The sequence below is a fragment of the Podarcis vaucheri genome (genome assembly GCF_965113315.1).
Source record: "Podarcis vaucheri genome assembly, chromosome: 8".
In the NCBI taxonomy this organism is placed as follows: domain Eukaryota; kingdom Metazoa; phylum Chordata; class Lepidosauria; order Squamata; family Lacertidae; genus Podarcis; species Podarcis vaucheri.
In genome coordinates this window covers 32,497,116-32,511,467 of record NC_138766.1, presented here as the reverse complement: position 1 = coordinate 32,511,467, position 14,352 = coordinate 32,497,116, and the positions used below count along the sequence as shown (strand labels likewise).

The 14,352-nt window shown below is 42.6% G+C and overlaps 1 protein-coding gene across 3 annotated transcripts in view; it reads left to right on the top strand.

The window, feature by feature from the left end:
• CAP2 (cyclase associated actin cytoskeleton regulatory protein 2) overlaps nt 1-14,352 on the top strand; it is a 43,358-nt gene that overhangs the window by 23,881 nt on the left and 5,125 nt on the right. For all 3 annotated transcript variants that reach the window (XM_082234511.1, XM_082234513.1, XM_082234512.1), the window contains 5 exons: nt 4,013-4,156; nt 4,389-4,474; nt 5,793-5,898; nt 12,682-12,877; nt 13,514-13,686. In XM_082234511.1, the coding sequence (XP_082090637.1) occupies nt 4,013-4,156; nt 4,389-4,474; nt 5,793-5,898; nt 12,682-12,877; nt 13,514-13,686 (705 nt within the window). The remainder of the gene's footprint in view (nt 1-4,012; nt 4,157-4,388; nt 4,475-5,792; nt 5,899-12,681; nt 12,878-13,513; nt 13,687-14,352) is intronic.

Here is a 14,352-nt window from a genome sequence, read left to right as displayed (position 1 = left end):
AATATATCAGTATAGTTGTCAACTGTAGCGTTCATATGGTAGCCCTAGCTTCCTATAGTATTACCATTGCTATTTTTCCAGAGAAAGAGGTGCTGGAACTCACCATGAACACCTCCCTTGTTCTCTTCTTATGGCAATAGCGCCCACCTGAGAGGTGCCAGCTCTGAGTTCCAGCGAGTTTTGGCTGAAAAAAGGCCCTGGGTGTTACAATAACCTGATGTGCACAGAATGGTCCAGAAGAGAGAAGAAAAGAGGCTCCCCTATAACTTTGTTTGCGATGTCATCTGTGTTTGCCTCTGCTTATAACCTAAAACTATGCAGTCAGTGTGAAATCCAAACAGGAAAGCCAACCATTAGTTTACTAGAACTCACAGAGCAGAGAAAAGCAAATGAAGGTGACAGCATCTCAGTGCTGCAGAAAAGCAAGTAATTGTGTCATTCTGCTGTCTAGACGGTTTGCTTTAGTAATGTAAAGCTGTGAATGAGCTGGCTAACTGTGATCACAGCATAGTAGCTTTGCAGATATTCAGAAACAGCATTGTAGAGACTGAGGGGATTTGCCGAGTTCCTGCCAGGTTGGACACAGGGATGTCTTATTTTAAAAGAGGAAATACTGATGGGGGGATGTCTGTCCTCTGCTTTAAGAAGCAAGTGAACTCAGGAACAAAATGGAAAGGGTGTTGCTGAAACTTCTTTATACTATGATGAACGCAAAAGGGCAAGCAAAAAATGTGGTATCTGGGATTTCCCCCACTTATTTCATTGGGTCACAAATTTTAGGGATTTCTTCAGTATCTGTACCTAGCAAATCACAACCAAGTGTCCCTCCAGTGCAGTTTAGATTTGCTTTCAGCAGTTAAGTTTACATTTTATTCCTTCTTGAAGCACTTTTCTTTCTGTATATGCAAAAATAGCAAGAGCGGAGAAGATCATTCCAGCTGGCATGCCAATCCTACATCAACTACAATAAATTACTTAGCAGGGTGAATGTTATGTTACTTTTTATGGTCATGTTCTATATTTGTATGTGAAGTGGAAATGATCACATGACAAAAGCACCCTCTGATATTAGAGCTTATGTATACCAGCTAGTGGCTGTTGCCTGCAGAATCACCTTTTAGAAAGCCGTGATTGTTTCTGAAACTCATTTCAGTTATTTAGAATTCATTTCTGATTTCTTCATATCAACTATGGCAAAGTACTGTAAGCTGTACTTTAAAGTCAGGAAATAAGAGTGGAGAGCTATATATATATAAAGCATTTGGGAGCTTTTCTTACTAATTAAGATAATGCGAGATTACTGCTAGAATCCAGACTCCTCTACAAGTTAAAGCATTTTGTAACATAGTTGTACATGCGGGGATTCCAGGTTTGCCACTGATTCCAGTTTTCTTAAAATCTGTCAATGCAGCTGTTTTAATTCTGACCCTTGAAACTTACCTTTGGGACCCAAAATATTATTTTTCGAAACAGTAGTAGAAATATGTACAATATGTTGAGAATAATACCATGAAGCTGCACCCAGACATGTTTTCCCTCCCCACCACTGCAGAATCAGATTTTTCATATATAGGAGTGTTGTGCCAGTTTCAAGTGGCAAGCAGTAAGAACTCTGGTTCAAGTTCCTAATTGGATTCAAAGCAGATTAATGTTATATTCATCACAGCACATATTATAAAAATGTAGCTTGATAAAATTTACTGCATACCTAACTTCCCTTTTACTGTTTTCTATTGCACTAACCCTAATAGAGCACTGGTAGCTTGAAAACTGGTCAGATGTAATAAGTTTATAAGAAAGGTAACCTATGTGATGCCTCTTGGATGTTGTGGACTACCACTCTCATAATCCCAAGACAGCATGGTCTACCCTAGAGTAGATGAAGAAGAACGTAAGGTTTGAGGGAGCCCCTTTCCTCCTGCCTCCCCAATTACAGTATTGTGGCTTCCAATAATCCTATACAAGTCTGTTGAATTGTGATATATAGACTATAGAGCATTATAAGCAACCTCTGATCAATTCCTATTATCATATTATTTTAAAAAACGCAAATGCAAATCCTAAAACTAGCTTCTAGAAGTATCTGCACAGGGAGAAGTTGGCTCCTTGCCAAGCAGTGCAACTACAGATAGTGAGATTAGTAACAGATGCTGCTGAAAATACAAATGGTGTTTTAAAAACCCCTCATTTAAAAACGTGTTGTTCATAGCTGTCAATAGCCCAGCTGGTCTGATGCTGAAATTCTCTAGATGGACATACCTGTCATTAATACACAGATTCTATATTCAAAACTCAGGATTCTCAATACAGAACAAACCTAAATCACAATGAAGTGTGTTTGTTGTGTTCATAGTCCATAGAAGTGGCACACTGCAAAAAAGGGGGGATCAGAACAAATTCTCCTACTTCAAACTATATGTTATGAATTATTATTATTATTATTAATTACCTGCCCTTCACCCAAAGGGTGAGTTACAAAAGCATAATATTAAAAACAATTAAAAACAATTAAAATCACCAAAATAAGGTCGGTCCCAATATATACATACCTCAAGCCAGGGTAAAGAGCAGCATTTGCCAGGAGATCATATAACTGTAGAGTTGTAAGGGACCATGAGGGTCATCTAGTCAAACCCCCTCAACGCAGGAATCTTTTGTCCAACATGGGGCCCAAACCCACAACCCTGAGATTAGGAGTCCCATGCTCTACTGACTGAGCTATCCAGGAATCCTGTATAATGAAGGCTGCAGGTGCAGGGAGTTCCATGGTTTAAAGTCTGCCATAAAAAGGTAAAGGTAAAGGGACCCCTGACCATTAGGTCCAGTCGTGACTGACTCTGGGGTTGCGGTGCTCATCTCGCTTTATTGGCCGAGGGAGCCGGCGTACAACTTCCAGGTCATGTGGCCAGCATGACTAAGCCACTTTTGGCGAACCAGAGCAGTGCATGGAAACGCCGTTTACCTTCCTGCCGGAGTGGTACCTATTTATCTACTTGCACTTTGATGTGCTTTCGAACTGCTAGGTTGGCAGGAGCAGGGACCGAGCAACGGGAGCTCACCCTGTCACGGCGATTCGAACCGCCAACCTTCTGATCGGCAAGTCTTAGGCTCTGTGGTTTAACCCACAGCGCCACCCGCGTCCCCAAAGTCTGCCATAGGTTTATGCAATCAGCCGTGTGATTGGAAATAAATCTCAGTAAAAAAAATATGATCTAGATTTGGTCTGTGTGATTCAGGATGAAAACTTCTCACTCAACAATGTGTAAGTGCAAGGTTATTTTCTGCTATGGAATTTCCTCTGATATTTATTCTGTGTCCTGACCCTCACTGCTAGATACTCCCTACTCCAGGTTTGTCCAAGGCTTCAGTGCTCAAATCTGAGTGAAACATAAGGCAAACTAAACAAAACAAGTTTCAACAGGTACACAAGAGGCAAGAATACATGGTTAAGCACTAGCTAAACTGTTGACCCAGCAAATGACACCTTGCCCTGCAGCTTCCTTTTGAAGTAAGGGGTGGCACCACTGTTTGCACAGCGAGTGTCCTGCACCCTAGGACTGGACCTTCCTTTGAACAGGCTGGCTACACAAGGCTCGTTTGCATAGCTGCTGTCACCATCACATTCTTGGAGATGGGGGTGGTGTCAGAGCTGGGTTAGCACCAGACTTGTTCTCCATTGTCTCCCCCAAAGGGGAGGCTCCACCATGGCTAGAAACATTGGACTAGGGTTGTCTGGATGCTCCTCCATGAATTTGAAGCAAGCCTAAGTGCAGCAGCAATGGCACTTAAATCTTTATTAGAAAGCAGCAGAACAGCAGGAGCCAAGAAGTGTCTGAGAAATTGCCAAGCCACAGGCAATAGTGGAACCTCTGAACCCAGAGACCGTTCGCCAGTGACCCACCTTGTCAACATGGGCTGGCTGTACAACTTTCTGACTCCTCCTCTCTGCAGGTCCAGTGTGCTCCTGTTCTGTCAGCAGTAATAACACTACTATTTCTTTTTAATATTGCAGAGTGAAGTGACCATTCTTTTAAAACCAATATCAGAAAAGATCCAAGAAATTCAGACATTCAGGGAGAGAAACCGAGGAAGTAAAATGTTTAATCATCTGTCAGCAGTCAGTGAAAGCATTCCAGCTCTTGGGTGGATAACTGTGGTGAGTTTTGAATTTTATGTTTTTCTTTTTTTAAAAAAATAATCCTTATTTTTGCCCAGCTAATGTCAAATTCAAGTTGCGTCTTCTCCCCCTCCCTATGTTTCAGAATCTTCATGGTTACATTCTAAAATGCAGGGAAGTTTTGCCTTTTGATTTTACATCCTCTCACTCTTTGTCTTTCTCTTTCTCCACTCTTTCATCATTTACATGATGGTCCTCTACCTTTCCTTAGTCTCCTAAGCCAGGGCCTTATGTCAAGGAGATGAATGATGCTGCTACCTTTTATACAAACAGGGTATTAAAAGACTACAAGCATAGGTAAGTTACTAAAAAAACTTTTTTGCTACATTTCTCTGGTGATATTTCAGAACCAGTTTTATCAAGCCCTAAAGAATATCATATTATTTTGTATCTACTGCAAAAATTATTTGAGAAATATGTGTTGTCTCCCAAAATCACAGATTGGATTTTGGCAGACTTAACTAGATTTGTCCATCCTGGAGGTGGGGTGGGTAGGTGGGTTGGGATTTCGTTTTTGTATCTTTTTTCTTTTCTTTTTGGTAATTGTTAATATACTGGAAATCAATAAAACTATATTTATGTTAAAGAAAGAAAGAAAGAAAGAAAGAAAGATGTGTTGTGTACAATATAACCAGTATTGTGTTCTAAATTTAGCAATGCAATAACTTCAGACAGAGCCACTTTAAAAATTGTATTTATTCACATCATTTCACAAATGTCAATTCTGCTCTAAGGAGCTGTAAAAGAGCAGAACAGTGCATAACGAGCAAGCTGCTACCTAAGGCAGGCTTTCTCAACCTCGGCCCTCCAGATGTTTTGAGACTACAGTTCCTAGCATTCCTGACCACTGTTCCTGCTAGCTAGGGATCATGGGAGTTGTAGGCCAAAGATATCTGGAGGGTCGAGGCTGAGGAAGCCTGAACTAAGGTGTATTACAAGAATGCAGGAAGTCTTCAGAGAGATGCTTATACAGTAATTCTGTATTATTTTACTGTCCTAACTCAGCTGAAGATTTCATAGCCTCCAGGCCTTTTTTCAATGGCTGGACACTCCTTTGGTCCTAGCTATGCTGGCAGATCCCTTACGCTCTAGCTATGTTACATTGGTATATTCACCCAGCACAAAAGCCGAAGGAGAAAAAGCCAATGACAAGGATTCATGCATGATGATGGGGACGTGTTCCAAGCAGATGCCACAGTCTCTGCTTTAACTCACCACTAGTAATGTTACATGTACCTGTGAAACTAATGCAGCCACATTCCAGCCAGGAAGAGTGAGGAGGCTGGAGGAAAAATAAATATGCCAGTTCCACAACTAGTGTATTTTCCTTCCCTTGTCAGGAATATGTATGGGGAACAGGCTCGCTCAACCTGCCTCCCAAACTCTCCCTTCAGCACTGTTGAAGAACTGATGGTAGGGGACTGGTGGCTGTTGAGCTTTCCACAGCTGCAGTGAGGAGACATCTGATGGTGGACCTCCTTTTCTGCTGGAATACCTCCTTCTTTGCAGCATCTGCAATATTCTGTTGGGCCTGTGATCCCAGGGATCGAAGGGTTGCCCTCCCCCCCCCAAAAAATGTTTAATGCATGCACAAGTATTTTCCATTATGTTACAGTGATTTGCGCCATGTTGATTGGGTGAAGTCATTCTTGAATATCTGGGCAGAACTTCAAGCATACATCAAAGAATATCACACCACTGGGCTCACATGGAGTAAAACTGTAAGTGCTTCATTTCTTAGAATTTCCTTCCTATGCAAGAAAAGTCAAGTAATACTTATTCTCTCTTACCCTGGATTCAGTGTTCCCTCTGATCCTTGGAAATGGATAATTGAGAATATTATGTTACAGAAATTTACTGTGAGGAAAAAGAAGCTCCGAGTGAATGTACCATTACTTGCCCTCTCTCTTAAATGGGTAATGTAAGACCTGATAATGCTGGCAGCTGAATTCAGGAATCTGTGTCAACCCTAAGCTCAGTGATAAAGACCACATTCATGTCACACTTGCTGTAGAATGCAGACATGTTTAATGAAATAGGAAGTTTGCATTGAAGGACAGACGACGTGATTATTGTCGCATGCAGTTTCGCCCCTGAGGCGTAAGACAGTACAGTCAAATCTCGGTTGTTGAATGTAATCCATTCTGGAAGCCCGTTCAGCTTCTGAAATGTTTGACAACCAAGGTGTGGCTTCCAATTGGTTGCACTCAAGCGGAAGCTGAAAACTGGAGCATTTACTTACGTTTGGGAGCTGAAAGGTTCCAAAACGGAGGCATTCGGGAGCTGAGGTTTGATTGTAATGGCTGGCAAGGAGTAATGGCCGCCTCCTGACTTCCTGGCAGTGGAGTCACTTACTGGGAGGGGTGAAGGCAAGGGGATGTTAGTGCTGAGTAATCACACCAGTGAGAGCAGCAGATTGGCTCCACCAGTGTTCCTGCACAGCTCTGACATCGCTGCCCCCTCAGCTCTCCAACCTTCCCCGTAAGTGACTCTGCTTCCAGGTCAGGTGTGTGGCAGTTCCTGGCATAAGACATCCAGATGTAAGCCAAGTGACTGGGTGTGGTAGGTTGAAAACATTTCAAGAGTTAGTTTTCAGGAACTTTGTTAGTTCTATGTGGCCTCATCCAGATCCTTTGCTTTCTTCTTGTCTTCTGCGTGGTGTCTAATTGTGGTGTGTATTTAGCATTTAGCTAGAAGCAGGTTCACCATCTAGAGCTGTAAGAAATGCCAGGTGTTTTAGTTCAGTGCAATTTACTCATCATCATAACTTGCCTTCTAAATGAAAGATGCCAAGACTTACAGCTTTTTAGCCATATCAGCTCACCACTAACAGGCAAAAAATTGTAATGAAAGAACTCTTTTAGAAAATGGGAAGGAAATGTATCTCAATAATTATATTAATTTTAGTAGGGTAACTCCACAATTAGGAGAAAGTCAGCATGTGAAAACAGCACTATATTCGTCCCTCCTGTGCTATAGAAACTGTCATGGGTGGTAGAGTTAATCACCAGACCAAAAATTGGCTCGCTAAACTAAATAGTGTGGCTAAATGTAACCCACACTGATGTACAGACAGCATGGCAAATCCACAACAGGTGATAAATGGCACTAATCTTTTTTTTCTTTTAAGATGGCTTCAGATAAACAGCCAAAGTGGATTAGATTTTTCTATAGAGGCAGCAATCATCAGCTGTTTCACCTTGTAACTAGCATATCATTGGGCAGCAGGAATGCTGGCAGACAGGTGGCCTAAATGTTGTAGTTAGCAGGGACAACGCTAGTATACATTTACAGAAGAAACACCTTAACAAAAGATTTATGTCTCCTTGTCATAGTCCACCTGTTCCTCTAGGCTGTTACATGATATTTTGAGCTCCACAATCCTCATCTTTGTCTGTGCGTGTATGTGTGAAGAGGACAATATGGAGCTCTGTAATCATATTAAGCATGTAACTAGGATTATAAGAGTTTGTAGTGCTTGTAGCTTTTTATTAGGAGAATGAAAATTTCCCCTTTGAGACTCCCAGTAATTGGTTTCCTGGAGGGGGGTGGATTTTCAATTCATTTATGTCATTGCTCACACCACCTGTCCCCCTCGTTCACAACTCAAATGTCTGTAGGCTGATTAGGCACACATCCACAAAATTAATTTAACTATCGTTAGCATATGAAACATAATAGTGAAATTTGACTTGTGCTTGCCAGAGTTATGTTTTAAAGTTCAAATGCTCCATTTTTGTTCAGACTGTCTTTTAAAAGATAAATATTAATGGGAAAGAATAAGGTGTTGTTATATGTATTATTGAATAGCAGCAGCAATGTACAGTTTTCTGCTATGCGGTAGGTCTTTGATACCTTGTTTTACAGAAGGAAACTGAATCTCATAGTCAGTGTTAGCTGACTTGGCCACCCAGAATTACTCCATGCCTAACCTGGGATCTGAACTTGAGCTGAAGTCCAGTTATTATCTACTGGACCACAGACTGATTGGTTGAAAGGTGGAGACATGAATGTAGGCATAAGGAACTTTTTTACAATTGAGTGAGGTAAACAGTAGTGGTATATGGACTCTTCTTTCTAACACCTATATCCCATTTCCAAGCTTGGTTCTTCAAATGCCACTGACTGAAAATTAAAATTAGGAGGTCAAACAACTGAGGAGCAAAGAAAGTGAATGTGCATTTTGCTTCAACTACCAGGGGGAGTCAATAGCAGTAGAAATATGTATGCAGGAGCCACCCCAAATTTTATGTGTCCAGGGCAGCTGTCTACCAGCTCCATCTGGTACACAGGCTGAGACCCTACCTGCCCACAGACTGTCTTGCCAGAGTGGTGCATGCTCTAGTTATTTCCCACTTGAACTACTGCAATGCACTTGACGTGGGGCTACCTTTGAAGGTGACCCAGAAACTGCAACTAATCCAGAATGCAGCAGCTAGGCTGCTGACTGGGAATGGCTGCTGAGACCATATAACACCGGTCCTGAAAGACCTACATTGGCTCCAAGTACGTTTCCGAGCACAATTCAAAGTGTTGGTCCTTTAAAGCCCTAAACAGCCTCGGCCCACTATACCTGAAGGAGCGTCTGCACCCCTATCATTCTGCCCGGACACTGAAGTCCAGCGCCGAGGGCCTTCTGGTGGTTTCCTCACTGCAAGAAGTGAGGTTACAGGGAACCAGGCAGAGGGCCTTCTCGGTAGTGGCACCCACCCTGTGGAACGCCCTTCCATCAGATGTCAAGGAAATAAACAACTATCTGACTTTTAGACGACATCTGAAGGCAGCCCTGCTTAGGGAAGTTTTTAATGTTTAATGTTCTATTGTGCTTTTAATTCTCTTGGGAGCCCGCCCAGAGTGACTGGGGAAACCCAGCCAGATGTGCAGGGTATAAATAATAAATTGTTGTTGTTGTTACTATTATTATTATTTATTGCTAGATCTTGATATCAAAGGAGTTGACAAGGACGGGACATAGTTTGGTGGTACAGCATCTGCTTTGCATGCGGATGACCCCAGGTTGAATCCTTGGCATCTCCAGCTGCCTGGGAGAGGCTCCATTTGAAACTCAGGAGAGCCACTGCCAGTTTGTGTTGTTGGCATCCGTCCATCTTGGGAGACAAAGGAGGAGTGTGCCTTTGGGGGTGAAGTCAAACCGTTGGACAGGTTCAGCAGCTGCTGTGGCTGTAGAGTTCCACCAGTTTGTGTAGACCGGTATTTCCCAAACTTGGGTCTCCGCTGTTTTTGAACTACAGTTCCCATCATCTCTGACCACTGGTCCTGCCAGCTAGGGAAGATGGGTGTTGTAGTCCAAAGCTGGAGACCCAAGTTTGGGAAACAATGGTGTAGACCATACTAAATGAGCCAGTGGTCTGACTTGGCATAAGGCAGCTTCCTATGTTTGTCTAAGTTCAATAAAAGCTATTGCAGGGCCTCTGATCAACATCTTCCCTGTCCCCAACACACACTTACCTTGGCCTCCATTGTGTGGAGTCTAAAGCACCTGCCAGTGGAATGACACCAGTGTGGTTTCCTGTACCTGCACAAAACCCAGGTGGTGTCTGTCCAAGTGTGGACACTCACAGCTCCCACTTGCCAGAGGGCAAGGTAAGTATGTGTAGCCATCATTGATCAGAGTTCCTGCAGGGATATCTCTCCCCCATGTTATGTTGATCTCCAGTGGAAGGAGATGGAAGTTGAGGAGCAAAACCTTAATCCTTAGAAACTTCATTTTGTATCTCCTGTCAACATTAGGAACTTGGCCAACTTCATTCCCAGGGCAGGAGCTGGTAGCTCCCACACCCTCATCAACGCAGGATTTATTACCAATTGCAGTAAGGCTAATCTAGTATCTTTTCTACATAAATATTCCTCAGAAAACTAATGATACACTTGACATTAAAATACAACGTGCTTCCCTTCAAAAGCAAGTCTTTGTTGCATGCATTTATAATCCATAATCCTGATTCCCTTTGTTTTTTGGAATTACTTTCAAACAATTCCACGGTTGGCAACAAATGGATCTTATTTGCGAGTGAGATCAACCCCCAACAGATACTTTGGCACAAATACTTTCGTATGTTACTTGACCAAACTATATGCTATAAGGGGCAGCAATGAGAGAGCAGCTGTTGCTAAGGAAGGCAGCTGACATAAACCTAGAAGACAGACGTCGTGACCATTTGTGCTAGTTAAATAGCTGTTTAAATGCCTTTTTATAAGGATACATTGTTATTAACATCTGCTCACACTTAATCTAAAGAATGGTTTGGAACAGCAAGCACCTGCTGGATTAAGAGAAGGGTGGACTTTTGAGAAACTGTAACACATCTTTCTTGTACAAGGTCCTAAACTGAAGTCTGTGAATTTGCAGTCCTGCAGCTCCCTCATGCAGGCAGTGCTCAGATAGACAAGATTTTGTGAGGAAACGGATGGGCTGGGACAGTTATTAAGCCCCAGCATGAGCCACTGTGGCCAAAGAGGTTACTTGGGCATAACTGCTCCTTCAGAGACAGTGCTCCTTCCAGAACCAGGAGGTAGAGAGGGAAGGCTGAGGCAGTGATAAGGTCAGCATGAAGCAAACACACTAGTTTGCCTCTGTCGGTGTATTTGCACTGTGCCAGCCGCCCTGCTTCCTTGCTCCTCCTGGTAAGCAGCAGTGATGCAACTGGCTGAAGGAACACCGCCACCACACTCAGCCATCTGCTGCTGCCATTACCCCATTGCTGGGAGGACGAAAAGTAGATGGGCTGGTTTTCAAAGCAGAGAAGAAAGAGCAAACCTGGATATGAAAGAGTTTTTAAGTCCCTCTTTGCCTCACCTTCCAGGTCTTCTGTTTTAGACTAGCCTCCACAAATGGGCCCAGACTGCACATGTGGGGTGGTGGTTTGAAAGCACCCACGTCAAAGCTCCCTATATAGAGGAAGCCCACAATTTGCACAGGCTTTACTTATGTAAGCGCAACCGTATACAGGCAGGATAAATAAGTAAATGGAGAGCCAGGGAAACCCACCATTCTCGGCTCTCCATTTATTTATTTCCTGAGCACTCAGCAGATTTTCCTTGCTTGACAGACTTTGGGAAGGCGGCACAAGGACTCTGGAACACTGCCAGAGGCCCCTCACTGCCTTCCCAAAGCGGGGGACCAAGGCACCGGGCTTCGGGAAGGAGGTACGCGTACCCCTGGAACTGAATCCTTGCATAAGTGGCAGTCCTACTGTATAGCAATTTAACATACTGGGAAGATGTGATAGCTCAGGAGTTATTTTGAGCATGAATTTTGATGCTGTATGGACCAGATTTGCATAGGATTTTGTCAATCTCTGTGAGTATGGCTCCTCAACAGGACCCATGCTAATGGAGGTAACTTACAACTATTTCACTGGCAGGCAAAAGCCAACAGGCAGTAAAAGGAACTACAGTCATACCTTGAATCCCCAATGCCTTGGTACTTGGACGTTTTGGCTCCTGAACGCCACAAACCCGGAAGTGTATTTTCCGGTTTGTGAACGTTCTTTGGAACCCAAATGTCCAACGGGCTTCCACGACTTCCGATTGGCTGCAGGAGCTTCCTGCAGCAAATCGGAAGCCGTGCTTTGGTTTCCGAACGTTTTGGAAGTTGAACAGATTCCATTTGACTTCCAAGGTACAACTGTACAAGAAAAATACAAGAGAAAAAGCACACAATATTAACAGGAGGTGCTTCAAGTTACATTGCTGATTAACAGCCTGATGGTGTTTGTTTAAACTCCACAGACTTCAGCGATACATACTTTTAAATAAGAATGCGTAGGGTTGTACCTAACTTTTTGTATTCTAATATTACATTACATCTTGTCAGTCCTTGGGATGGTATAATAAGTGACCACTATTATCAGGTTGATTATTATTTTTACCACTAATCTTTCTTTCCATAACATTTGGTGTAAGTTCACATATCATGCATGGTTTAGCTGAAAGTGCATGTCCTGGAACAAGCCTTGGAAGATAAATAGAAAATTCCATATCAGAGTTGTTAATTGTAAAGACGACTAATCAGTTTAGGAATATGAATAATACAATTTGGTTCCCTGGAATAATCTTTTTTATTCATTTATATATTGTATATTATTTTATGTAATACAGGTTGTAGCTTGTCTTTATGTTTATTTTTTCCTGAAACTATTTTGTGATGGCCAATGGTTTTTCCTGAAACTATTTTGTGATGGCCAACTATTTTGTGAAGGCCAAAGGAGACAGAATTCCAAAATGTCATAAATCTAAACAGTTGTTTTTTTTACAGGCATCCAAACCTATTATTTGTTTTCTAACTGTGACCACCTTGGACCTTTAATATAATCACTGAATTCTAGGTTGTTGTTGTTTTTTAATCATGCAGTCCACAATGAAATTATGGGATCAGTGCATATTCCATCATACAAAAAGTATAGTGCAGAAGAGTTTCTTGTGATTTGTGGCACCATTTGTTTATATAGTTCCAGACGCCTTTTTTAAAATTTTCCTCATAGGGTCCAATCGCATCAGCAGCATCTGGGCTGTCTACGCTAGCAAGCAACCAGGGTCCTCCTCCACCTCCACCTCCTCCTCCACCACCACCACCAGGACCTCCTCCTGTCTTTGATACAGAAAATGCAAAAGATGACGCAACTGCAACCCGCTCAGCCTTATTTGCCCAGCTGAACCAGGGAGAAACAATTACCAAAGGTGCCAAGAAAATAATACAGTTGAAATTAGATAGTCATTATCTTTTTGTTCCTTCAAGAAACATAACACCAAGCAAGCTTTCATTAACTGCCATGCGTCTTTCTCTAGGGCATAGAGCCACTGGTCAAGGAAGCGCAAAATGACATCCTGATTGCTTTCAGGACCCTGTGTACACAAAAGTACATCATTTAGAAACCTGATGCCACTCTTGTAACATTAATTTGCTGCCAGTTGATTCCGGAGTCTCTTTTGATGTTGCACGCCTTTGCATTTTGAGAAACATTAAGTGTTGTGCTTTTAATCAGACATAAAGCTCTCAGTTGGTAGAGCACGAGGCGCTCCATTTCAGGGTTGTGGGTTCAAGCCCCACATTGGGCAAAGGTTTCCTGCATTGAGGGGGCTGGGCTATATGACTTGTGGTCCCTTCCAGCTCTGTGACGCCATGATACTCTATAAATAGAATCAGGCATAATGCTTTTCTGCAGGCAAAGTTGCATTAAAATGCAAGTGCCTGTTGATTTATCAAACACAACACAATAGCAAAAGTTGGGCCACCATATCAACCAATCTGATGAAGGCGATGCTTTTAGGTGTACGAAGCTGCTATTTTTGTACAGCTGCTTGTGGTTTTCTTAGGGCTTCGCCATGTCTCTGATGACCTGAAGACTCATAAGAATCCCAGTCTTCGGGCTCAGGGGACACCGATTCGATCTCCTACAAAAAGCCATGCACCAAATCTGACTACTCCCAAGCCTCCCCAGCAGAGCCACTGTCCTGTGTTGGAACTGGAAGGAAAGAAATGGAGAGTGGTAAGTTCAGCTCACCTATAAATGACCTTTACTAGAGTAAACTGACCTGGTTTACTGAACTTTCTCTGGAGTAAACAGTGTGCAGAAGGTGTACAGTCGTACCTTCGACTTCCAAAACGTTCAGAAACCAAAGCGTGGCTTCTGATTGGCTACACAAAGCTCCTGCAGCCAATCAGAAGCTGTGGAAGCCCCGTCGGATGTTCGGGTTCCAAAGAAGGTTCGCAAACCAAAACACTCACTACCAGGTTTGTGGCGTTCGGGAGCCAAAACGTCTGAGTACGAAGGCGTTCGGGATTCAAGGTACGACTGTAGTAACGTACTGTATGAAACAGCACATTCAAGCATCTCAATGTTTCCCTTTAAGTAAATGCCATAAGATGTTGGTGTAACTGTGCTCTGCATGAAATAGCATACTGCCATATTTCCACAGACATAAGTAAATTGTGAGGAGGTGGAGCCCCACTTAAGAACATGACCTGGAATGATTGGTGCATGACGGTGAAAATAATTATGCAGTCTTTGGGAAGAATCCTCAGAATTGCTTATTTGCAAATATTGTTAGAAAGTTGGGTATGATATTAACAAATCTGCAGAACAAATATTGCTTCCAATCTAAAAGTCAAACAAAGGCTGCACTTTCAGTGCCGTTCCCTTGATGACGGGCAT